Raw genomic sequence first — 25,393 nt, forward strand, 5'->3', positions numbered from 1 at the left:
TGTAGAAGATAAGAAAGTACCTGTGCTGGTCTTAATAATAATGAAATAATAATAAAAGGAATCCAGCTGTAGACAATGGAAACCAGTGAGAGAGAGAGAGAGAGTCTCAGGTGAGGAGATTCACTAAAAAGGGGATGGGAGGCCTGTAGCCATTCAGATGTCCATTAGATTGCATTGACACCTGGATGGCTCCATCCCATTTCGCAGTGGATGGGAGGCAGGGAAGACAATATCCACTCCTAATTTATAAAATCAAAACTAACTAATCTAGGAAAAGTGGATCAAGAGTATACAGGTTAATATTTTTGTGAACCTGAATCAATTTCTAACACAGAGGCACAAGAAGACTATGGCGCGTTACAGACGGGCCCATGAGGCGCCGTCATTACGCGCAAGGGGGGCTTCCTGATGCGCCTTGCCCCTCATGCGTAACGAGTGCGTCAAAATGGCGGCACCCTATACAGATGGGCGCCACCATTTTGATGTCACGAAGTGACACCACGAGTGCGCGCCTCACGCCTTGCGGCGCCACTTCCAGGACGCAGAAAGAAGCACCATTTTGGCGCTTCTTTATTGCTGCGCCCGGGAATCACGCAGTTTGGCTGCTGCCATTGGCTGCTGCCGTTTTGGGCGGTCTGTAACACGCCATTGTCAGCAAAATGCTTCTTGTGAAATTTAATCATCGTAACAGGAATTAAGACTGACAATTTTCTAAATTTTCTTTTTGTCCTCTTCAAGATCTTAGTCTTCACAATTTCTACAACCTTGTGAATAGCATAATGGATTTAAAGAAATTAACAGAACACTGATATTAATATTCTAGAGCTGTACCTGGAAATAAGTCCCACTGAATTCAATAGGAATTGCTTCTAAGCATCAGTGTAAAACTACAGTGCTGTCCATGAATAAAGATGGTGATGATGGTGATTATGATTTAAGAGCCATGCATTGGGCAGTATTTGGGGCCATGTTCTGAGGCACATTATAACCATAGGCACTGAACTAATAAAATGATATTGCTGTTAATAAATAATAAAAGGTCCAGTTGTACCTTTTAGACTGAGTTCATTGAAAGAGCATGAGTTTTATTGCCTTAGATGCTACACCACAAAAAAAATCAATTCACAAGTGCTTATACGAAGTCATTAAAAAGGAACAGATAACTACACTATGAACTCAGGACATCAGGAAACCTACAAAAGTAGAAAAGGCTTCTTAGCTTTTATAATACAAGAAAGAACAACAGTTCCTGTTTAAATTCTAATCGAGTAAAAAATGCCAATTTACCATTTGATTTACAAGGCTGTGAAGGCAGCAGAGAGAATGGATTGAGCAAGTTAGAAAAATACATCTGTACAATCCTTGGAGCAAGTAGGATGCAAGTTAAGAGAGCCAAATCCTAATAAAACCTCTTGAGCAACTCCTCCTTGCAAGTCCGCATTAGAAATAGGTCATCCATGTCGGAAGTATATTAGTTCAGCCAGATGGCAATTTTTCAGTGCCATTTTTTCTCAAAATCAATATAATTCTGGGAGGGCTCACACTGCACAATCCAGGAAAAGTTGGAAGTAAGGACATTTCTCCATTAAGGGAAATGCAACGGTAGATACCATATCTTACTATTACAACTAACCAAAACATCACAAAAAAGAAAGCAAATGTTCTAATTCTCCAGGATGCTTCTCCAGGCTTCATTTTTATCTGAGTCTTCTACATCTCTTATTGCAGTACTCTGCACTGTTCCTGCAGCCACAAACCACTTGTGTCAGTTGGCTTTTACAATCCTGGCTCATTTTGGCATACTGATATATAACCCCAGGTTTGGCCACTACGTCACTCTCCCTGGCTTCTTAGCGTCAGCAAATTCAGAATGAATGGATTGTGTACACACACTTACTGCCTGGGCATTTTGTTTTTTCACCTCATGGTTTATTAAACCAGGATTCCCAAAAATTAATGGTCAAAATAAAACCATCCTATTTCGGATGAGAACATTAAAATGAAAAATGTTATTACTCCTCTTTCATTAAAATAAATTACAGGGCAATGTTTCACTTCCAACCCACAGAAATTGACAATATATTCACTGTCAGTACAAATGGTTAGCTTTGACAATCATCATTGCGTAGACTGAACTGAGTGATAGGATCTTCCCTTTAAAAATACTTTTTCCCTTTGATTGTGCCTTATGCAGTGTAACACACATGGCTTTTGAGCAAAATAAGGAAAAACTATTCAGAGGAGGCATGGGGGGGAAAACTATTAAAAAGCCATAATAAACCGTGGGGTAATACTGTAGAGTTGCTCTCCATATTGTGGTGTGCCTCCAAAGCTATATTCAGTAACTGAAACCAGCCCTGTGGTCCCAGTGTGCAGGACTTTCATTATGTTCTTTTATGATCTTCCTGTTTGTATTAGCACCAGTAAAGTGATGTAGAACTTCAATAAAGAAGGAATAACCATGCTTCACTTTTCATTTTGTGCCCTGGCCCAAATCAACAACATTCCCTTTTGCCCACCCACCCCCATGAAAAAAAGTCTACCAAACCAAATCATTTCGCCAGATGTTTTAAATTAACAGGGCTGCAGTTCCTCCTTCGCTCATTCTTTCTGCACATCAGAAAGCATTTCTTACCTCTGAAAGGTGAATCCACACACAGCCATGATGCCCATTTCATCACTGTTCCTTGACCATGCAAACTTTGTGGAATCTTGTGTGTGACCCACATACTCTCATAAGCAACACTAAATCAAGAATTATGCACAGAGCTATGGGTATTCCATGGGTCTAAAGTCACCAAAAAAAAGAAGAAGTCTGCTCTGGATGAACTACAGGACACTCTCTGTTGTTAAAAGGAAAAGAGAAAGGGGGGAAATGAAGTCTGCAGCCCTTACCCTCTAAAATATAAGCCTGGAAGTTCAAAGAAATGCCTAGTGAAACCTTAGAAACCAGGATTGCCGAATTTCAAAAGCTTCTGTTATTTGTTTTTCTTCATCTCTCATTGTTTTAAATCTGTGCAATCACTGTTGTTATTGTGTGCTTTCAAGTCATTTCCAACTTATGGCAACCCTAAGGTGAACCTCTCACAATTACACAGATGGCAAAATATAAGAACCACACTCCTGGATCAGAGCAAAAGTCCACTGAATCCAGCCATCCTCAAAGTAGTACCTTCTAACTGTTTAAAGCAGAGGTTCTCAAAATCCGGTCCTCCATATGTTTTGGACTTCCACTCCCAGAAGTGCTAGCTGGTTTGCTTTAATGCTCTAACAATTTATCTTCATTTCAATTTGTTTTCACACTATCAGAAAAGCCAGCCCTGGGTCTTTACCAATGAACCAATATTCAATTAATCAATGGTGACATTCCAGTAAATGTCACTTCTTTCATTATAGAAATCCACAAACATTACAATGCTGAAATCGAAGAGCAAAAAAATCTCATCAAAGGTTGCCTTTATATAATGATATTGGGATGACGGCGTAACAGTGCCCATTACAGGAAACTTCAAAGCAGCCATACCAGAAAAAGTCATAACCCAGTTAAATGTGCCCACCAGAAGAAAGAATAGCTCTCAAGAGGATAAGACTATATATTAGTCGTTTGTACATAATGGGTTTTATTGGCCATATAGAAATAATCTAGAAACTGTGTTGCAATGGATAGATTTGGGACCAAAGATAGAAATGCGACACAACCCACAACAGTTTTTGAACAGAACCTGCCATCTTTACCTGATTGGGTCACAGAAGAGTCCCAGTTCAGAGTGAAATCCGACGACTCGCCCTCTTCAACTGGAAGGAAAAAAAAGATATATGAACTTTAAGAACAACAAAAAGAAGAGTCAATGCAATGCATTCTTCAAAGCAATTTACATCAACCTAAATTCAATCAGATAATTGTTGTTTTTTTAAATCAGCTACTATAATTGGTTATACTTGTTGCTATTATATGCCTTCAAGTTATTTCCAACTTACGGCAACCTTAAGCTGAACCTATCATGGGGTTTTCTTGGCAAGATTTCTTCACAGGAGGTTTGTATACTCACACGGAAAAAACCCTCAAATTACCACCCAAAGTTGCCTTTCTCTGTCCACCACTAATAAAACCTGTTTACAGTGTTTTCAGTCTGCACTCTATTTTTGTATAAATTCATTTCACTTCATTCATGCCCAAAGTCACCTTTCAAAGCAGGGTATTCCCAATTTATACCTTATGAACTGAGACTAGATGAAGTACGAATCTGAACCCTAATCTGCATCAGTGCTGCAGACCCATTAGTCTTTGGATGAATTTGGCAATGTAGTTTTCAGCTTCCATTTCAGCGGGTGTTGAACTACTGTAATATGAATTATTGGGGAGGGGGAAAAGATTTTGGCTTGCCTACACAAAGCTATGTACATTTTTAATGGCAGTTGGCCAGGCAAAATTATGCACAGGATTAAATATATTCTACACATTGTAGTCTAACGTGCTCAGTGGCAGAGGACATGCTTTGCCTGCAGAAGTCCCTAAAGATCAGTTTCTAACATATCCTTGTAGGGCTAGAAAAGACCATATCTAGACAAGCTGGATATGTATTCAATGTAGAGCAAGTGAGATCAATGGCCTGACTCAGTGTGAAGCAAGCTCCTATATTCTTATTAAAACAGAAATCTAAGAGCCAAATAAGCTGGTCACCATTTAGGAAAGTCCAAGAACTAGTAGCCAAAACATCAGTTGTTAACTTAAGTCTTATCTCCTCAATGCAGTGGAATTGTTGTTCTGTTCAATGCTGAATCCAAAATAACTGTTTAGGTAAGGTCGCATACAGACAAATCCAAGAGACACCTTTGTTCTGAATAGAGCCTTGGCTAAAATGTGGTTCTGCAGTGTAGGCCATGTTATTATAAATTCATTCACACACACAATTTCAACTGTATATAATGGATGTCTCCTGAACAGACCTTAAAGCAGTTTATGGCCTTTAGATTAAATTTTTATATTCTGGAAGTCTACTGCTCCACTTTCCCCATGGGTCTAAAACAACCTTGTTGCAAGGCTACCAAATTGAAATGGGGCGGCAGGCAGGGGGGCAGGGGTAGGTTAAAAAGAAATTGGAAAAAAGTAACCATCTTTTTAATATGAATGATAAATGTACAGTGTTGCCCAATCAATACTCAACCATTGGAATTTATGGCCTTTTGATGGAAAAGTGTATTTATGACAGATCTACCACACAATTTCACTTCTCTAATGAAGCCAGTACTTAGTCTCTTACATCTGGGATGCTGTTATGCAATTTCTCTTTTTTAAAAAAAAACACACACACACACTGGGAATATATGGAAAGTGTATAACAAATTTTATAGTTTAGAGCTGTGAACAAATATTAGAGAAACTTTCCATCCAACTGACACAATGTCTTTTAGTTCTCCTATGCAGTTACAGTAGGCCCCTGTTATCCACTGGCATTTGGTTCCAGGACACTCCACGGATATAAAAATATGTGGATGCTGACATCCCATTAATTACAATCGCCTAGTAAAATGGCAAAATCAAGGTTTGCTATTTGGAATTTATACTTTAATTTTTTTTCAAGCCATGCATACTTGAACGAGTGGATAAAGAATCTGTAGATACAGAGGACTGACTGTATTAAAAGCTACCATTTTATTTCATTACTTGAGGGTTGGATTGTACTATAGAGCTCCCTTGCTTGCTTACTACCCACACAGAAAGAGACAAATAGATATTCATGAACGTACACATATGTGCATACTATTGTCCAAACTCAAAAACTCATGAAGCAACGGTCTGATTTAGATTATCTTCAACTAGCAAAATTGCCCACACAGTTTTGGATAATATTTAAATATTTGAAGGGATGTCATATTGAAGAGGGAGCAAGCTTGTTTTCTGCTGCTCCAGAGAACAGGACCCGGAACAATGGATGCAAGCTACAGGAAAAGAGATTCCACCTGAACATTAGGAGGAACTTCCTGACAGTAAGGGCTGTTCGACAATGGAATGCACTCCCTCGGAGGGTGATAGAGTCTCCTTCCTTGGAGGTCTTTAAACAGAGGCTGGATGGCCATCTGTCAGGGATGCTTTGATTTGGATTTCCTGCATGGCAGGGGGTTGGACTGGATGGCCCTAGTGCTCTCTTCCAACTCTATGATTCTATGATTCTATGATTCTATATAGTGCGCCCGCGCTTTACACGGTCTTGAGCATAGGCGCTCAAGCCACGGGGCACACGTGGGGCCCAAGGGGCAGCCCGTCCCATTGAAATGAATGGGCACGTGCACCCGTGGTGGCCCGCACGCTGCCACACCACTGCGCACAAGCCCCATTATTTCCAATGGGGCTCAAGCATAGGTGGAATTCACCTTACGCGGCAGGGTCTGGAACAGATCCCCTGCGTAAGGCAAGGGCTGACTGTACTTACAAAACAAAGTGTTAGGAAGTAGGGGGTTATCCCCCATGGATAACAAAATCCGTGGATGCTCAAGTCCCGTTAAATATAATGACATAGCAAAATGGTGTCCCTTATAAACAATGGAAAATCAAGGGTTCATATTTGAAATTTATACTTTTTTTAACATTTTCAAACCATGGATGCTTGAATCCATGTATAGAAAATCCATGTATAAGAAAGGCCAACTGTACATATGTTTACAAACAGAAACTTGCACTGGGAATAATGGACACCTGCACCCATCTCTGAACTGCAGTATACAGACTTGTGGAGCAACAAGTCACCATGGTGTCACCAGTTTATATGAAGCAAAAACCAGGAGTGATCACTTTGTACTGACAAGCTTAGTTTGTATCTTCCTCCCTCAATTCCGAGGCTCGAGCCACCAGTCAATAAAAAAGTCCCCTTTAACTCAACATGGATGAGAAGTTGAACGACAATCAGAAAACATACACACACCATGGCTAAGAGGCTGGGTATCACTTGTTCGACTTCCACAGCTAAGCAGCAGTCCTTGTATTGATCTTCTTCTTGGAATCAGTCTCAGTCCCCTTTTAATCAAACTTCATGTCAATTCTCACAGGGCCCATCACCATCTAAGCAACAGTTCCAACAAGGGAAATAATCACTCTGGATTGTATGAGAAAAATCAGGGTGATTCATTCAGATGATGCCTATGATGCTCCATCATGATGGACTCTTGGCTCTTAGCTTTGGCACAGGAAGGCTTCTCTGAAGGTGTGGCCATTACTCAACCATATCATAGCAGGAATTTCTTTCCACTGTCTCAGGACATTATAATCTGTTACATCATATACGTCTCAACAACAACTATCTCCTATTCCCAAAAAACTAGCTTACTATTCACCACTATGTTGCAAAGTCACAAAGTCACTTTGGAGGTATGCTGTTTCAATGCTGCATGCTCCAGTCCTAAGGACCGCAGTGCAGCTTTGGCGCAGCTTCTGGCCTCTTAAGATGCATGTGTCATTTAAACAGCACACCTCAAAAGTGACCCAAAGCAGCTTTACTTTGACCTGTCTGCATGGGCCCTATGTTCCCTAAGGCGGGGCAATGTTTCCACTTAAAACGTGTAATTTGACTTTAGTTTAGAAAGTATGGAGAGGCTGTGAACAACCAGAGAACAACTCATGGGTGTGAGTTCACAGATGACCACTCAAGCCACCACTCTCATAAAGGACCCACAAAGAACCAAGTATTTATAGGTAAACAGCAAGGGACATGGTTTTGAGAGGGCATAAAGTATGCCCCATCCAAAGACTAGAGCAGATCCATTGCTTATCTTCCTCTTCTCTCTACTTCTTTCCCTCCTTTGCTAGGCAGGAGGGCTCTTTCTAATGACTCAAATATCCTTTGCCTCAAACCATTTTCAGAAACAAGTTTGGTAGGTAGGTTACTTCAGGTTTCCCTTCTCCCTCCTACTCCTCCCTTTCTGCAAAGGCTTAGCTACCATCAACATTCTCCAAGTTTCTATCAGGCAAATGTAATTTTCTTTTAAAATTTACCATCTTGTGACTTTGTATAATATAATGACGTAAATCCTCCACTAATTCTCATAGCTTTCTCTCTACTGCAGGAGAAAACAAACATTCCTTCACCATACTCTGTATCCAAACATCCAAAGCAAAGCAAATTCAGCATCAAAAATATGTGGATTTTTATACAAAAACCTGCTTTGTGCGTTTTTTAAAAAAGGATTTCCTGTGAAGGAAACAAGTTTTTTGACACACAAAAATTCTACCCATTTTTCTATTCTTCCACAAAATTGTGGTATTGTTGTAAACTGGAAGAAAAATTTTCTGCATTCTCACTGGTCTATTATTCTTCCAAATGAGGTTTCCAACAGATGGAAACCCTGTTGTTGTTGTTGTTGTTGTTGTTGTTTTAACCTGGGAACAAATAATGAAAATTCTTTACATCCCTACTATAGATTACCTTCCAAACCAAAAGAAGCAGCTACCTTATTTCTGGTTAGCCCCAATTTGCTTATAAAGACATGAGACACTCATCCACCTGAATTCACTTATCAGAGAGCATTCTAAGTGCTAACAATAAACATATGTAACCAATGAAGGAGTATTTCTAAAATTTTGTACAGTATTAAGAAAACACTGGAGATTACTCTAGCCTTCAAGTAGTAGATCGGCTTTTGTAGAACAGGAAAGCCAAATTGGTTCAGAAGAAACTCTGAAATAAAATTAAAGGTTTACTAACAGACTGCCCCAATTCTGATGTGCTTTGGCTTCTCTCCTGAGCATATGGAGAAAGGAGCTGTTACAACCCTAAAAGGGAAAACAACTCTATGTCCACAAAGAAGACAGCAAGTAACATTACTATCATAGTTTGAAGCAGTCCTGATTAATCCTCTTCTTAAGTAGACCATCTGGACATTACTAAAGGCCAATTCATGTTACCAGAGTGGTTTGGGAACCATTCCATCATGGCTGTTCTCATATCGCTCTGGTTAACATCTGTAGGAAGATCTGTAGGAAGAAACCATGTAAGTTGGATAACTAAAGGGTTTACTTCCAAATGTCAACACCATTGGCCCTGGAGAGATAAGACTACACTGGCATGGGAAGCAAGACTGTCAATTGCCCAACCAATGCACTCCTTTCCTACAAACATTGCTACAGCATTGTGATAAGTGGTCTTGGGGCACAGCTCAGATAACACTATAAACATTGGACTTTTAATCCTCATTCATATATGATGAAGCCATCAAAGTGTGCTGTCAAGCAACAATAAAGATGTATTTTGCCTCAATTACTTTATAGTTTTGACCTACTAACAGATATAATAAATCAAAAGAGAAAATGAAGAAAGCAGTGTCATCTGCTCCTAAGAGTTTCACTGAATATGCTTGGGGTGGTTCTCCTATATCCTACTGACCAAGATTCAAAGTGATCTCCACAACAAAACAGTATCTGGCAGAGACAAATAAAGGAGGAAGACCCTTTGAGGCAGGCATTTGCTGTGGATGAAGAAACATACCTGATCCAACAAAAGTGCAAGAGGAAGCAGCAACGGGTTGGCCCTTGTGTCACATCAGGGTTTTTTTAATCGGAGTAATGACAATTCTTTCACTGGCTCAGCTGACTACACATGGAAGCTAAAGCCATATTAAGAGACCCAAAAAAATGCAAGCCAAGAACTTGGCCAGCAGTGCCTCAAATCATCCATATGTTCTGTGGCTTCCAATACAAAGCTTCCAAAAGCCAGAACAGACAGCAGTATAAATACATCATTTTTTAAAATAAAATAGAATTAAAAATACAGAAAATGCTTGGCTCATACCACCACCAACAGACACAAAAATCGAATGATGGAAGAGAGACCATGAATCTCTCTAGAAGATATGGAACTGAGCTGCTATGCCTACTATTTTCAACGGCCTACTTCAAGTGATGTTGAGAAAACAAAAGCAATGACTTTGCAAGTGAAGCTTAGTTTCCAAGGCAAGGGGGAGCTTGGAAATGTTACTAATATCTTCCTGGTTCTAGCAGTTATAGAATATACTCACACTTACAAGAGCCAATGTGGTATAGAGGTTTGAGTAATAGACCAAGACTCAGTGAAACCACGGTTCAAATCCTCTCTTGGCTATGAAAATCCACTGAGTAACCTTGGGCAAGACACACTCTCTCAGCCCCAGAGAAAGGCCATGGCAAAGCTCTTCTGAACAAATGTTGCCAGGAAACTCCTATGGCAGTTTCATCCTTTGGTTACAAGTGACTTCAAAGTACATACACACACACACACATGTTCCACCTTTGTAGCTTAGTGAGATATTTAGGGAGTATTAACACAGTAGATCAGGAAAAGGCAACTGAGAAATCCAAGTACCATACCAAACTGCAAATCCCCACATTTCTTATGATGAAGTGCTGTTGTTAAAGTGGTAGCAAAATGCTACAGAGTTATGCACAGTGGATGCATCGTTCAAAAAAGTAATATTTCCAAGCTCTAACTGACAAAGTGACAAGGCAGTCTGGACTTCAGGCATGATTCAAGTGGATAACAAAGCAAACAGGCAGCCCCAAAGGCAGTTTAAGCAAGCAGGGCTCAGACAGACTACAGGAAGCCCAGCAAGAGCAAGTCCAAAGGCAAAGTGGAGAAAGGCGTGCTCAGAGGGTACACAAAAAGGGCCAAGAGTACATACACATGTTGTTCCAGTGACTCTTCGCCTGAGTTCCCAGAACCCTTCCTAGGGCTCAGCTGTAAGTCACCCGAAGCAGTCTCAAAGAATGCTTACTTATGATGGAGGTCTTGGTCATGAATCAGCTTTTACTAATGAGGAATCTTTTTTAAAAAATCTATGGGTACTTCTTCACCTGACCACAAACCTAATTATATGGGGAGGGGTTTAGGACATAAGAAGTGGATATTCCCAGTTTGCACCAAGGGTCGGTGCAACCCACAGCAGGTTTTAGGAGCCAAACATTTACCTGCCCACTATTTGTTTCATTAGGAGAGCTATACAAAAGGACTCTTTTTACAGTATTTCTTGCTATAATGCATGTACTAGCCTTGTAAACCTCCCTGTGGATTAGTTGTAAGTGATAGAGCCATTTATTTTACAATTAAATTTAGACAACAGTGTTGCATTGTCCATGAATGATGTGTAGGTATTTTCAATGAGGGGTCATAAAATTCCAATTATATTGTTGGTTATTGGATTTCCAAAATAAACTGATATTTGCTGAAAGAAGAAGGGGAGGCTAAAAGAGAAAATAGAAGAAGGAGAAGAAGTAATAGTAGCAGTAGCAGTAAGGGCACAAGGAGGGCAAAGAAAGGCCAAGTTAAGATTGAAATCCTACTCTCCAGAGTCGTAGTCAACACTGAAACCACTACACCACATTGGCTCATCTATGATTATCTATCTATCTATCTATCTATCTATCTATCTATCTATCATATACTTGTTTATCATTGTCTATTGTCCACCTATCATCATGTGTAATCATTCTGGAGAACGGGGTTCGCATTTCCACTCAGCTGTGAAACCCACTGGGTTTCCTTGGAAAATGTAAACTCTCTCAGCCTCAGAGGATGGCAATGGCAAACCCTCTCTAAATAAATCTTGCCAAGAAAGCCCTGTCATATGGCCTATTTTCCGGAGGCTGAGACTATGTGTCGTATCCAAGGTCACCCAATGCATTCCATGGCCAAGCAGGGAATCAAACCTTGGTTGCTGGAGTCCAATACTCACACCACTATGCCACGCTGGCATTTTCAAGACACTGCTCTCACCCTGAGATCCCTGTCCCGAGCCCTAAGGCAGTGTTTCCCAAACTTTGGCCCTCCAGATGTTTTGGACTTCAGCTCCCAGAATTCCTGCCTGTTGGCCAAGTTAGCTGGGATTTCTGGGAGCTGAGGTCCAAACCACCTGGAGAATCAAAGTTTGGAAATCACTGCCCTAAGAACTGAAGAAGAGGGGCAAGTCCACGAGATTCAGGCCATACCCTAAGATCTGGGAACCCTATTTAGCCACCAGGTCAACAAAACTGGGCATTGCATTTGCAAACTCATTTAGTACTTTGCTTGATTTCAAAATGTTTTTCAGGTTCATGAGTCTGTGCTAGCAAGGTTTCCTCCTCAGCTCAAATACTTTAAGTTTTCTCTTTTTTTCTCCCTGGAGAGCGTAAAAGAGCAGCAGTCTGGCCTTCCCCTAAACCTCATTGCAAGGCTCAGTGTGAAACATGGCCCTTTGCCAGAGTTTTTCCCTGCCACCCTTAATAGGGCCATTATACGCCACCCTTTTCATGGCTGGGCAGGCCCACGAAGGAGACAAGAGGGCATTTTACACGGCTTATTTAGCTAGTTCAGAGCCTAAACTCACACAGGTTCTTGGGCTGTTTTTCTCCAGAGTCCTAATGGGGACTGGCAGAAAGTGTATGCAGAGGCGGGTCGGGGTTTTTGTTCTGTCTGCAGGAAAAAAACAACACATTTTGCTGGGAGGAAGAGAGGTAGACAAAATCTAGACAGCTAAAACACTCTGGGTCAAGTGGGGAGCAACAATAGAAAAGAGAATATAGTGTTAATTTAGTTTAAATGAAAAGCGTGGAGTTCAGGAAGAAATTCAAGGAGAAGTAGACAAAGGTTAGGGTTTTTTTGAAAAAAAAACTAAAAAGGCAAGCAAGACAAACTAAGTAGCACCATTAGGTTTATGCAAAGAAGGTCTAATTATGGGTGATTAAATCCTCCAGGACATTAATATTCCAGTGAAATCTGCCTCATTTCCTACTTTCCAGACATATGAGCTGGGGGGATGAGAATTGGTGTTGAGAATGAATTCAGACATCATACCAAAACATGGTTAAGATTCCGTAGCTGTGATGTGATGTGAAGTCCAAACTGGAAAACAAGAAATTGTGCTTTCTAATCCACCAGTCAATCAGAATTATAAAGAGAGAGAGAGAGAGAGAGAGAGAAGTTTTAGATGCAAACCACAATGTGCACACATTGACATACCCCCACCTCTGCACAGAGACTGGCTTGCTGAGCAGTTTACTACAAAAAGTCTTCAAAGCAGTCCATTTACCGGCTTGAATTCACAACTAAGGGCCACAAAGAATTTGCACATGAGCCAGGACAGCCTGCATGACACTACACAACTTGATCAGAATAAAGATTTTGAAATCAACTGTATGACAGGAAGTTCACTACCATCTAGACTCTGAAGACCATGGTTCAAAGCTTCGCTTAGCCATTAAAATGTACTGGGAGGCCTTGGGTAAAGCATACTCTCTCTGCCTCGGGAGACTCATAGAATCATAGATTCGTAGAGCTTGAAGAGACCACAAGGACCATCCAATCCAACCCCATTCTGCCACGCAGGAACTCTCAATCAAAGCATCCCTGACAGATGGCCATCCAGCCTCTGTTTAAAGACCTCCAAGGAAGAAGAGAGGCTGACAAGACTTGTCAAGCCTACTGACTGTCACCCCTTTCTTTTGGTTCATGTGGGCACCAATGATACTGCAAGGCACAGCCTTCAGAATATCATAAGGGATTATGAGGCTTTGGGTAGGAAGTTGAAAGAGATGGATGCACAGGTTGTCATCTCATCTTTTCTCCCAGTTGAAGGGCATGGTCCAGGAAGGGAGAGGAAAACAGCAGAGGTGAATAACTGGCTCTGCAGCTGGTGCCGCCATTACACATCCATTACACTTGGGCTGCCTGTTGACATCTCCAACACCCATGTGTCATGTCCAACTCCCTCTTAATCACTGTTGAAGATTTGCTCCCCCCCAAAAAACCCACCCCCTATAGATAATAATACTCTTTAATTTAAAGCTTCCCATTGATAGCAACAGACACAATGTACAGGGACACTGGAATGAAGATATTAAGGATAGTGCTTACCTCCAGAACTAGAAATACACTTCAAACCATGATTCTCACTTCTGGTTTAGAAGGTAAAGCTATGCAATGAGGAAAATGGGGTCCGGAAGAGAAAGATATGGCCCCACGTTTTGGTTCAGCTCACTACTATCTTCAGTGGATTTTCATTGCTGAACAGGGGATTCAAACCCTGTTCTCCCTGGGATTATCCCACTCATTTTTCATATTTAAATCATCTACACAATGGTTTGGACTGATTTACTATGGGCTGCAATAACTATCCTTCCAATTCCTAGGTGATATATATTTATCAATTCCATAGTTTCCATGGTCTTTTTACCATAAAAAACAATGCATGACTTTGATCGATTGTATTGTCTTATTGAGTTTTTTGTCCTTTTTTATTGGCTATATTTTTACTGTAAACTTAAGAAATGTATAAATCAAATAACGTTCTTAATATTAACCAAATAAGGTCCAAACTAGTCAGTCTCAGTACACTTGAAATAAGGGGAGGGGGACATTTTTAAATGTTCCCTTCAAACTTGTAAAAGATAAATAAAATGAAATTGCTATAGAAGACTAGTGTATCTGTTACCAAGAACAGGGTTTTCTAGAGGTTCGCCACATCTTCCAAAGAACCTTTAAGCAAAACAAGAAGGCTTCATCTGTAAATTTAAACGTCTCGTTCCTTACTAATTCCCCCATATTCTTGTTCATCCACTGCAACCTGTAATAACTTTTCATGAAAGAGCTTTTAAAGAACAACATGGTATGGTGGGGAGAGAGCTTTTGGGTTTGAAGTGGGAGATCCTAAGTCATAAATCTCTATGGGTGGTCTTGGTTGCCAGCAATTTAACACAAGTTCTCACAAGGCTGAGAACACAGAAAACACTATAAAGGCCATTAATAATATAAGCAAACCCTCTATACTGGGGATATCTGCCAAAAAAAAAAAGAACAACCCACAACGCCATTGGACATAATCCAGTTCAAAATGTGCCCCAGCAGTAATACAAACGCTGCCATATATTATCACACTTATTATTGGAAAGCAAACTGACACGAGACACAAACTTTGCTTTCCTAGATTATTAATACATTGCTCTCATGGATGAACTTTCTAGCAATTTAGATTTCGGAAAACACAGGCGTGCACACAATCAGCCACTTTTCTGCGTTTGGCTATATTCACTTTTCATTTTGTTTTAAAATTAAAGTCAGCCTTAACAGTGGAACCCATTAAATCATTCCTGGAATAATAAATCAATCTCCACCCAGATTTCCACACCTCAGCCTTTAAAAGAAAAATACACACCACATTTTATTGCTAATCCTTGGAAGTTACAGCATCTCCCCCCCCCCCTTCTCTCCATTCATTTCGGACAGAGTAGCACAGGAAAAGGGGAGAGAGACCATTTTTCCTGACTAGCTGTTTAAACAGACATTTTTGGAGACAGCTGCTTCCTCCAGCCACTGGCCTGCTACTTGGAAACAACAGGCGTGCTGATTCAGCACCTCCAAGACACGCAAGCTGGACACAGATCACCTTGGTTCACAGCCCTGTTGCTACTGGAACAGAAAATGGAGAGATTATAGGAGGATCAGGATAGGTGATGCAGCAAACCAGACACCGCAACACAAAAGCTTGGCACTCAAAAGCAGCCCTTCTTTGAGCTCTTGATAGTATCAGCAGGGGAGGACTCTAAGGAAGGAAAATCTAGGAGCTCTTTCACACTATAGAATTATAGTGCTATGATTCCACTTTAATTGCATTAGTTCTATCCCATGGAATCCTGGAATCTGCAGTTTTGTTGCTGTTGTGTGCCCTTCAAGACGTTTCCAATTTATGACGACCCTAAGCCCAGCCTATCATGGGGCTTTCTCGGTAAGATTTGTTCAGTCCATTTGTGTACACCGGTGTTAACCACTTTACTTTTTGCTTCGAGAAATGTTGCTTTTAAGATTAACATTCACCACCATCACTATGAGATTCTATATTCACTAGAATGGAAGAAATTTCCATCAACTTGAACCAAGATTTATATCAACTAAACATATTTGTACTAGGCTGCAAGTTTGGACTGAGACACTGCAGTGTTGCTGTCTTTGTGTGTGTGTGTGCATGCAAAACTGAGCGTGCTAATATTCCCCCTGCTCTCTAATTTTAATGCTACTATCTCCCAAGATAAGAAATATACATATTCTTGTTACGGGAAAACAGCACAGAGTATAAATTTGCATTTATGATCTCCTTTTGATTCCTAAGCCTCATTTTTAAATAACAAGCAAATCAACATACCATTTATTATAGGTTTTTAAGTAAAAGAACACAGAGAAAGGAGTTTGCACTGACTGTGTATGTGCCAACATACTCTACGCAATAAAATTTAAAAGCAAAGCTTAACTATATGAAAGCAGAGTCAACCACAGCACTGGAAAAAAATAATGGTTGGATTAAAAGGAGAAGTAAAGTGGTTTCTGGAAGGCAGCCTGTTCCAGAATAGTTTCTGTGAGGTCTACAGGGCTGTTCAAGGTAAGTCATTTGGGAATTGTGGTCTACACCCACACTGCATTTCTGAAACATGGCCACATACTCATATATCATTCCTATATCTTAAAATGGCACATAGGAACGGTTAATATACACTGCCAATTCTCTGTAACATGGGTACTACTGGAGACATTTCAAGAACCTTGGAACTGTCATTCACTCACAGATTACCATGTTATTTTGTGGGTGGTGGTGGTGTGCCTCCAAGTCATCTGTAACTTATGGCAACCCTAAAGCAAACATATCATAGGGTTCTTTTGGCAAGTTTCTTCAAAGAGGGCTTGTCATTGCCATCCTCTGAGGCTGAGAGAGTGTGACTTGCCCAAGGTCACACAGTGGGTTTCCTTGGATAAAATAAACCAATCCCTACCACAAGCCATTTTCTCAAAGCGTGGTACAAGACATTTTGTGAGTAGGTAGCTATGTCACAAGAACTGTAGTCCAGTGGAAAGTCGTGATGCTATTCCTCTTTACCTCCAGGTAAAATCTGGAAAGATCTTTGTCTAAGGGTGAATCTACATTGTAGAAAGAATGCAGTTTTGACTGTTTTAACTGTTTTAACTGTCATGGCTCCATCCTACAGAATACTAGGATTTGTAGTTTTGTGAGACACCAGCCATTTTTGGCAAAGAAGGCTAAAAACGCTGTAAAACTACCAACTCAAGGATTCCATAGGATGCATTATTTCTACAGTGTAGATACACCCTAAAAACTGCATTATTCCTACAGTGCAGATACACCCTAAAAACTGTACCAGTTTAAATGCCCCATCAGACAGCAACCTTGGATTGGTAGTCAGAGGTACAAAGAATTCTCTGGTGCCATCTGCTAAAGTACAGCAGTAGAGCTCTCTCACAAAAAGGTCTTAAGTACCGTATGAAAGTACAACTCCTGGTATTCCATAGAATGGAGTCAAAGCATTTAAAGTGGCATTTTTGAGGCAATATATTAGAGCAGTAGGTGTCACCTACCCAACTAGGGTTGGTGTCACCTGGAGCAGTGGGTGTCACTTGCCCACATCATACCGAATCCTTAGTAATGTTTTTTCTATTAATGTTACTCATAAATCTTAATTCTCATATATCACTGGATGTAATGACAATAGTTGTGACATAAACAACTAGCAAAATTAAATGTTTATCTTTAAATCATGCCATATATCTTTAAATCATATATGCACAGCCTATAAATGTGTTTGTATTTCCATAGTCTCAGGTGATTGAAGTAAAAATTTGGTAAGACATAACTTTTTAAAGAAAATGTTAAGAGTATTTTCTTTTTAAAAAAAAACCTGAGGCCTCTCCCATTTTTCCCCCTTCAGTGCAACTTTTGGTTCAAGTTGATCAAAGAGTTGCACTGGAGAAGCTAGATATTCCTAGAGAGAACATATTAATAGAATCCATGAAGAATCAAACCCACAAAAGTCAAAGCCGCAAACATGGAGGGAGGAGAGTATACTCAAAGTGGAGCTCCTGAGTGTAAAAGGAATCAGAATAGGCATATGCAATTCTAAACTTTTGGTTACCTGAAGTCCCATTAGATTATATAAAGTGCCATGTGTAATAAACTGCCTAATTAGCTTCACTGTAGTACTTCCCATAACATTATATTGTCAGGTCGCACAAAATTCCAGGAGTGTTCAGTGTTTGTTTTACTGCATTCTGGGGGGGAAATGGATTTTGTTTTTCATTAACTTCATAAATTAAAAAAGAAGACGTGTATTTGTAACAATGTGTGTGTGATCCTACAGCACCAAATTTAGGAGAGAGGGCACAAGATCCTCCCATGAGGTGGAACCCAAGATTTTTAATGAGCTCTTAACAACAGATGCCTTCATTTCAACATCTTGTTATACATGCCTTTTATTTTAAATATAGTCAAAAAAATATATCAAAAATTGGCATGGATGCAAAACTGGGGGGGAAAGGGACAGCGTCTAAACCCATTTTCTAACGCCCGTTTAAAAAGTCACACTAACGTCTAACCTTAGCGCTGAAATAAAAATGCACACACAACCCCCAAATGCTTTATAATTCTGAATGGATTTCCCCAGTGTAGCAGTCATAATATTTTTACAGTTAAAAGATCCACTGCCTTAATAAAGTGTGATTTGTGTATTTAGAAAAATTCATTAGAGCAGACATTGCTGGATGTTTTTTATTTATTTATTTTGCAGTCTAATTTGGGTACACTACTTCAAAAGAACGCTTAGAGCTTCCCAGCTCCTTAGTCATACACTAATAACATCTAATAATTAATAAAGACATGTAAATTCTTAACTCCCAGAACTATTTCGAACTTACTATCTTTACGCTTCGTGTGTCGTGTCTCTGTTACTGATATCTGCATTACTTTGTTTTGCAAAATGCTGAAGGGACGCGTCCTTATCAGCTTGCTTGGCTGGTGAATATTCAGACCATTATTATTAAGCCTCTTATAACTAACCAGAGTACAGCTAAATCAAGGTCTCTGCAAAATAGGCCCATTCCTCCAAGCTTGGACGGCCAAGAATATAACAAGTATTTCTATGCAAAGTGCACATAAATGCCCCACATATGTTCTTAATTTGTGAATATGGTTTTTACAAAGTGTCTAACTCAAACAATACCTATTTAGTCCCATGAAATAATAAAGAATCTGGTTTTGGGGGTTTTGTAGAGCTATGAGCTCTGAGAGACAAGTCATATGCCCAACCACTGGGTCTTGAAATAAAACAAACAAGCACAGATGTGACAGACAGATCATCTTTCCACCTGTCTGTTTTTATATAGTGTCCAGTGTAAAACCTTCCCTGTATACAGAAAACTAACACTGAAAGAGCAGACTAGTGAAGATGCTCTTCATCTGTAAATTGTCTTCATGTAGGGAAGTAGTGTGTGTTGCTTGGGCATTCAGAAATGACAGTCTCGCATGCCCTCAAAGGTTTTAAAACTACTTCAGCCAGAGAGAGACCTAGGTACAGGGATGTAGCCAGGATTTTGGGAAGGGGGGGGGTCCAGACTAAGTGCCACCATTATAATGGGGCTTGGGTGCAGCGGCACAGTGGCACACACCATTCATTTTATCTAATGGAAGGGGGGTCCAAACCCGAAGGACCCCCCCCCATTGGCTATGTCCCTGCTAGGCATGAAGAAGGGTTAAACTCTCTCACCATGTACTGCGCACTCTGGATCTTAAACCTTGAACCTGGTTTTTAATTGCAACAAAATACAAAATCAGATATTCCTCTCCATGACAATCACATTCCTCCCTCAACCACTAGCTAAGTGAGTGTGTTTAAACTGATAGGACTAAACATAGAATGGATATTTCCTTGCACTGTCCACACTTGCGCACACACACACTCAGCAATGTCTCAAGCTGGCTAGCAGTGCCTTGTTGAAGCAAGATATCCAGGGCAGTCTCAACATAAACTGTCATGAAGCCTTTCAAAGGCCTATTATGTGTCCTGTAAGTTGGTCCTGGATCCTAACCTGCAAAAAAGAAATCCTTTGTATTTTTAATTGCTTGGGAAAGAAAGATGTGCAAATAATCATATTCTCACTTACTTAGGAGTAAGCCCATTTGAGCACCTTGCTTCTGAACACACATTTCAGTGTGCGCTGTCAATGTATGATGCAGAAAAGGAACATGAAAACTGTCAAAAAAAATCTTAACGACATTTCCCATACATCTTATTTAATACCTTCAGTTTGAAAAGCTGGCAAATTAACTCAGCAGAGAAGCCAACCTCTCTTATCCATCTTCATTAAGTATGACTAGGAAATAATAAGAGACAGGAGTAAATCACCCCCCACTGTTATGGGCAAGGTTAAATTAATTTCACATAATTCTTTTTCCTTTATTACAAAAGACTTATTCAGGAGTGCCATACAGGTAGGAAGATACAGAACACACACTTCCAGAGCTCATGTATAAATATGCCAAGGAACCAGGTGAGAAGAATATAATGCCTTGAATTTAAAACAAGAAAAATATCCTAACTGCTGTAGTTACTCTCTGCTGTCACCAGTTTTACCATTTCCAGGTGTTACTGAACTGCCTATATTTCTACAACTGTTTAGCAGGAATGGGCAACTGTGGTCCTCAGTTGCAGCTACCATGATCCCTACTCATGTTGGCTAGGACTAGTGGGCTGTAATTCAACAACACCTAGAGCAGTGCTACTCAAAGGTGTGATCCTTAGGCCTATGCCATTCCCTGAGCCACTCCCTAGTAGGTTTCCATGAAAGAAAGAAACCATTGTACTTAATGGGCACAAATTTAGTGTTGATCCCTGGCATGCTACAAACCTATCAACACTGCCCCTCACACACATTGGATAGCATGAAAAGTACTGATATAAAGAGCAATGGTAATAGCATTTACATTTCTTTACCACTTAATAGTGAACTCAGCACTCTCTAAACAATTTACAACTGTAAGCCAATTGCCCCCAACAAGCTGGGTGCTCATTTTACTGACCTATGAAAGGATGGAAGGCTGAGTCAACCTTGGAGCCCTCTGGGACCAAACTACAGTACAGTGGTACCCCGGGTTACGAATTTAATTCGTTCCGCGGCGCCGTTCGTAACCCGAAAGATTTCGCAACCCGAAAAAGCCATAGCCGCTAGCGCTGGAAAGCCGCGATTTCGTGCGAAAAAGCGCCGAAAAGCACCAAAAAATTTTTCGTAAGCTGGGAAAAAAAACGTAACCCGGAACAGTTTTTTCCTATCTAATTTTTTCGTATCCCGGAAATTTCGTAACGCGGTCATTTCGTATCCTGGGGTACCACTGTACCAGCATTTAACCACTACACCACCAGGGCTCCCTAAGAGATTCACCAGGTGCCCATCCCTGTTCTATGGACCCAAAGGGCCACAGAGTTCATTTGCCCTCTTTTGGCTTTAGAGGTTCCCTTCCCGCTTAGCAATCGAAAAGGAAGTGGCAGTGTGTCCAAGAGCAACATTCAATGCAGCTGAAGAAACAAAGGAAATGAATAAAGACTCACATGCACACACTGGGATCCTAGCCATGAAATGCCTCTCCAGGACCAAAATCTGTGTCCTAGTACACCTTGAACCTGTTCAGGGCCCTGTTCAGGTCTTGCAAATTGAGGGCACTAGATTCTGTGATTGAGCTTATGGTCTTCCTCTTTTTCTACTGCGGTCTACCTTCCCACGCATTATTGCCTTTTTTAGTGAGTCATGTTTTCTCATGATATATCCCAAGTAGGACAGCCTCAGTTTAGTCATCTTGGCCTCTAGACAAAGTTCAGGTTTAGTTTGCTCTTGGACTTATTTGACTTTTTAGCAGTCAACAATATCCGTAGAATGCTTCTCCAGCACCCCATTTCAAATAGCACTTTTGAATATGAAGAATAAATTAACAATCTTCAGTTTATTCATCCTGAAGATCACCTTTCAATCAGGTCTGAATAAATGTTTGTGTCCAGTGCCCCTTATAGGCATCCTATCCCATGAGTTCCTAACCAAACTGTAAGATCGCATGAAGAAATTATCATCTGCATCCCGGTTTGATGCTAAGGTATGGGAGAGGGCCTTTCTGTGGCCATGTCCCAGTTCCAGATCATTGTCCCATGGGAAGTTTCACTTTGTCCCTCTATTTTTAGCTTTACCACTAGATGAAAAGTTGTGTTTTTTAAGGACAGCTTTTTATTAACCTTGATATATAAAGCCATATATACACCTGCAGACTTCAGGTTTATAGAAAGTGCTTTGGTTTTATTGTTATTAAAATCTTAGCCCAGTGTAAACAAACTACATTTAAAATTAATATCTTTTGAATCAACCTCAGAAATTAAGTATCAGAACTAAACAGAACATGTAGTCCTTCTATACATAACCCACTCCTTCTATTCTCACCACAGCATTATATTTTAGGGACAGTTGGGTGTTGTTGTTGTTGTTGCTAAACACCTGGGAGTCAGAATCTGTGCCAGTCCTAATGCCAGTCACACAAAGATCTGCCAGATCCCAAATGCTCATATTAAGATAACTGATGTTTTAATTATCTGTCACAAGAAATGCTGATCATTTTTGTTTCAATGTTGAATTCTGTCTGTTTAAGTGTACGTTTCAGTTCAGTCCTTGAACAGATCAAGACAAAACTCTTCCTGGAAACCAAGATGTCAAAACTGAACCTGTTGTACTTTGGCCACATCATGAGAAGGCATGACTCATTTGAAAAGACAGTAATTCTAGGAAAGGTGGAGGGTCATAGAAAGAGAGGAAGACTGTACATCAGATGGATAGATTCAATCAGAGAGGTTATAGGACTAATTTTGCAGGACCTAAGCAGAGGAACTGAAAACAGGGGGTCTTGGAGATGTCTCATCCACAGGGTTGCCATGAGTCAGGGTTGACTCAAGGGCAGTTGACAACCACCACCACTTATGTTTCAGAGGAAAGAATTGGCAAAGCCACCCTTTTGAATATTCCTTGCCTGAGAAAACCCAATGAAGCTCATGGGGTTGTAATATATATAAATGTGGAGACTGTCTGCGTGCACATGCACATAGAAGTAAAAACTGACAAACTGGGCTGAGAATGAGTGTGCCTTATTCAAGCCATAAAATGCATCCAGGAAAGACTTTGGGACTTTTACCAAAGGTGTGGGATATCTAGATCCAAGTTCACTTCACTACATACCATTACACTTGGTCCCACCATGAATCATGCATATTTCTTAATGGAAATAAATTACAAAGTATCAGTACATTAAAAAAAAGAATAAGAAATACTCTTTATTAAGAATATTGGCCTGTCAGCCTGAAATTATTGAAATGAATTCAAGTCACTGCTATTAGCACTTTCTCTAGATAATTCAAATGCAATTAAACTGACTGCTCGCTTTTGGTCGTAGCTTATAGATTTGCAAAAGAAAAAATTACTTGCATGTAATTTTCACTAGACAAGCTTTTTTAATGTGGACTGGATTCCGTTCCCTTGGCCAGGAATGTGAAACTAAACAAGTGTTGCCATGGCATACAGGATATCCCTCAGGATACAGGTCATTTCCTTCAGTGTTTAGTCACTAATGTTTCTCTGCCTAAGTATACTGAAGTGGAGGGAAGATATACAACTGTACAAGACACTATCATCATGGAATGGTGATAGTATTCACTTGGTGAAATCTGAACAGTAGACATGTAAGAAGAAGACCAACAGTCCTTCTCTGATATGCAGTTTAGGTTACATTATCCAAAATCCCAAAATCCCAAATACTCTAAAATCCAAAATTGTCTACATGGACGGCCGATAGTGTGACACCTTTGCTTTCTGATGGTACAATGTACACAAATTTTGTTTCAAACACAGAATAATTTAAAATGTTGTATAAAATGACCTTCAGGCTATGTGTATAAGGTGTATATAAAACATAAATTCTGTGTTTAGATTTGAGTCTCATCTCCAAGAGCTCATTATGTATGTATATGCAAATAGAGGTTCAAGCATTGAGAAAAATATAGTATATGTTTGGGGGAAGAGGGAGTTGTCAAGGAAATAGAAATGAATTGAGGGGGGGAGAGGCAAAGTTATGCTGGAGTAATAAAAAGAATAGTCCACAGGCTTCCTTTTTGAAGGTTTGTGTCCCATTTTTCATATATGTTCTAAGGTCCGTTTTCAAGGCAGATATTAAATCAGCTTTGACCATCCACAAAGCTGTAGGGCTTTGATAACATGACTTAAGAGGCTCACATCCCTTATTGCTTGAAAACTCACTTATCCTTGACTTTCTCCTGTTTGTCTTGGTAGAACTTTGCTTGAATAAGCCATTTGTTGGGCTAACATAATATTTTCCTTGGCTCGCTGAGAAGTATCTTAGTCGAGGTGCATTTCCCAGTTCACTTTCTTCTTTGTAGACTTCCAGAGACACATACATAGCAAAGAAAGAAAGAAAGAAAGAAAGAAAGAAAGATGCTGCTTTAAGCTAAACTAAAGTTGATTTTTAAAAAAATGGAAGGGGAATGCAATTCCACAGTCCATCCAAACATGTAATTCCATCGAAAATATTTTAAAGTTGAGAAGAAAATTGTCCAGTAAGCAGAATATGTGGGTGGTTTTGTTTTAAAATCAATGCAGGCATACTTGGAAGTCACAAAGTAAAGAGAGCTGTGGCACATCTAGCTATAATTTCAGCCTCCTCCACTAGAATTATGGCAAAAATAAGAAAGATTGTTAGTCAGTAGGCAGTGCTCATGCTTCCTGCCAATGGAGCAGAAGGGGGGAAAGAAAGAGAAGGATTAACAACCTGGAGGCCTGACGTCAGAAAATAGGACAAGAAAACATGGCCACATAGCCCGAAAAACCCACAAAAAACTATGGATGCCGACCATGAAAGCCTTCGACTTCACAAAATAGGACATTGTTTTGCAGCAGGTCAGAATATTTGTCTATCAATAGTTTTGGGGGGGTTTTTTGGTGGGTTTTGCCATGTTCTAGAAGAGTTTCTGCCTGACGTTTCGCCAGCATCTGTGGCTGGCGTCTTCAGAGTTTTATATTGCCTGCACATGAGATGGGCAACCTGCAGCCCTGGTCCAATTCAAAAGTCCTCAGCAAGCTATCCATTCAGACCTCTGGTAAAAAAGGAAAAGTGTCCAAAAGATAAAAGGAAGAGATACAGGGAAAGAGAGGGATGGCCAAATAGGTAAGAGGGAGGCATTGCAGCTGAGATGGAGGGATCAGAGAGAGATGTGGAGGTTACTTATAACTGTGAAAGCAGGGACAGTGGTTTTTAAATAATAAAACCAAGAACAGAGACAAATAGAAAGAGAGACATAAAGATTAGATGCAGGATATCTAAAACAGAGATCCTAGTGTTTCAACCTGACCACCCAACTGCCCCACTTTCATGGGGAAAGGTCTTTCCCGTTCACCTTTTGTTTCATCTGGAGATGCCAGAAACTTAATCTAGTCTATTCTGTATTCAGAATATTTGATTTGCCACAGAACTATGGTTCCTTCCCCAAATCAATGGCCAACAGCACAACAATTAAAGGTGAAAGACC

At 40.2% G+C, this 25,393-nt stretch overlaps 1 protein-coding gene across 3 annotated transcripts in view; it reads right to left on the bottom strand.

Annotated features, from left to right (window-relative positions):
* The window catches only part of ZNF423 (zinc finger protein 423), a 354,629-nt gene that overhangs the window by 246,029 nt on the left and 83,207 nt on the right, over positions 1-25,393 (bottom strand). For all 3 annotated transcript variants that reach the window (XM_042437934.1, XM_042437933.1, XM_042437935.1), the window contains exon 2: positions 3,736-3,795. In XM_042437934.1, the coding sequence (XP_042293868.1) occupies positions 3,736-3,795 (60 nt within the window). The remainder of the gene's footprint in view (positions 1-3,735; positions 3,796-25,393) is intronic.

Source organism: Sceloporus undulatus, chromosome 8 (assembly GCF_019175285.1).
Source record: "Sceloporus undulatus isolate JIND9_A2432 ecotype Alabama chromosome 8, SceUnd_v1.1, whole genome shotgun sequence".
NCBI classification, from domain to species: domain Eukaryota; kingdom Metazoa; phylum Chordata; class Lepidosauria; order Squamata; family Phrynosomatidae; genus Sceloporus; species Sceloporus undulatus.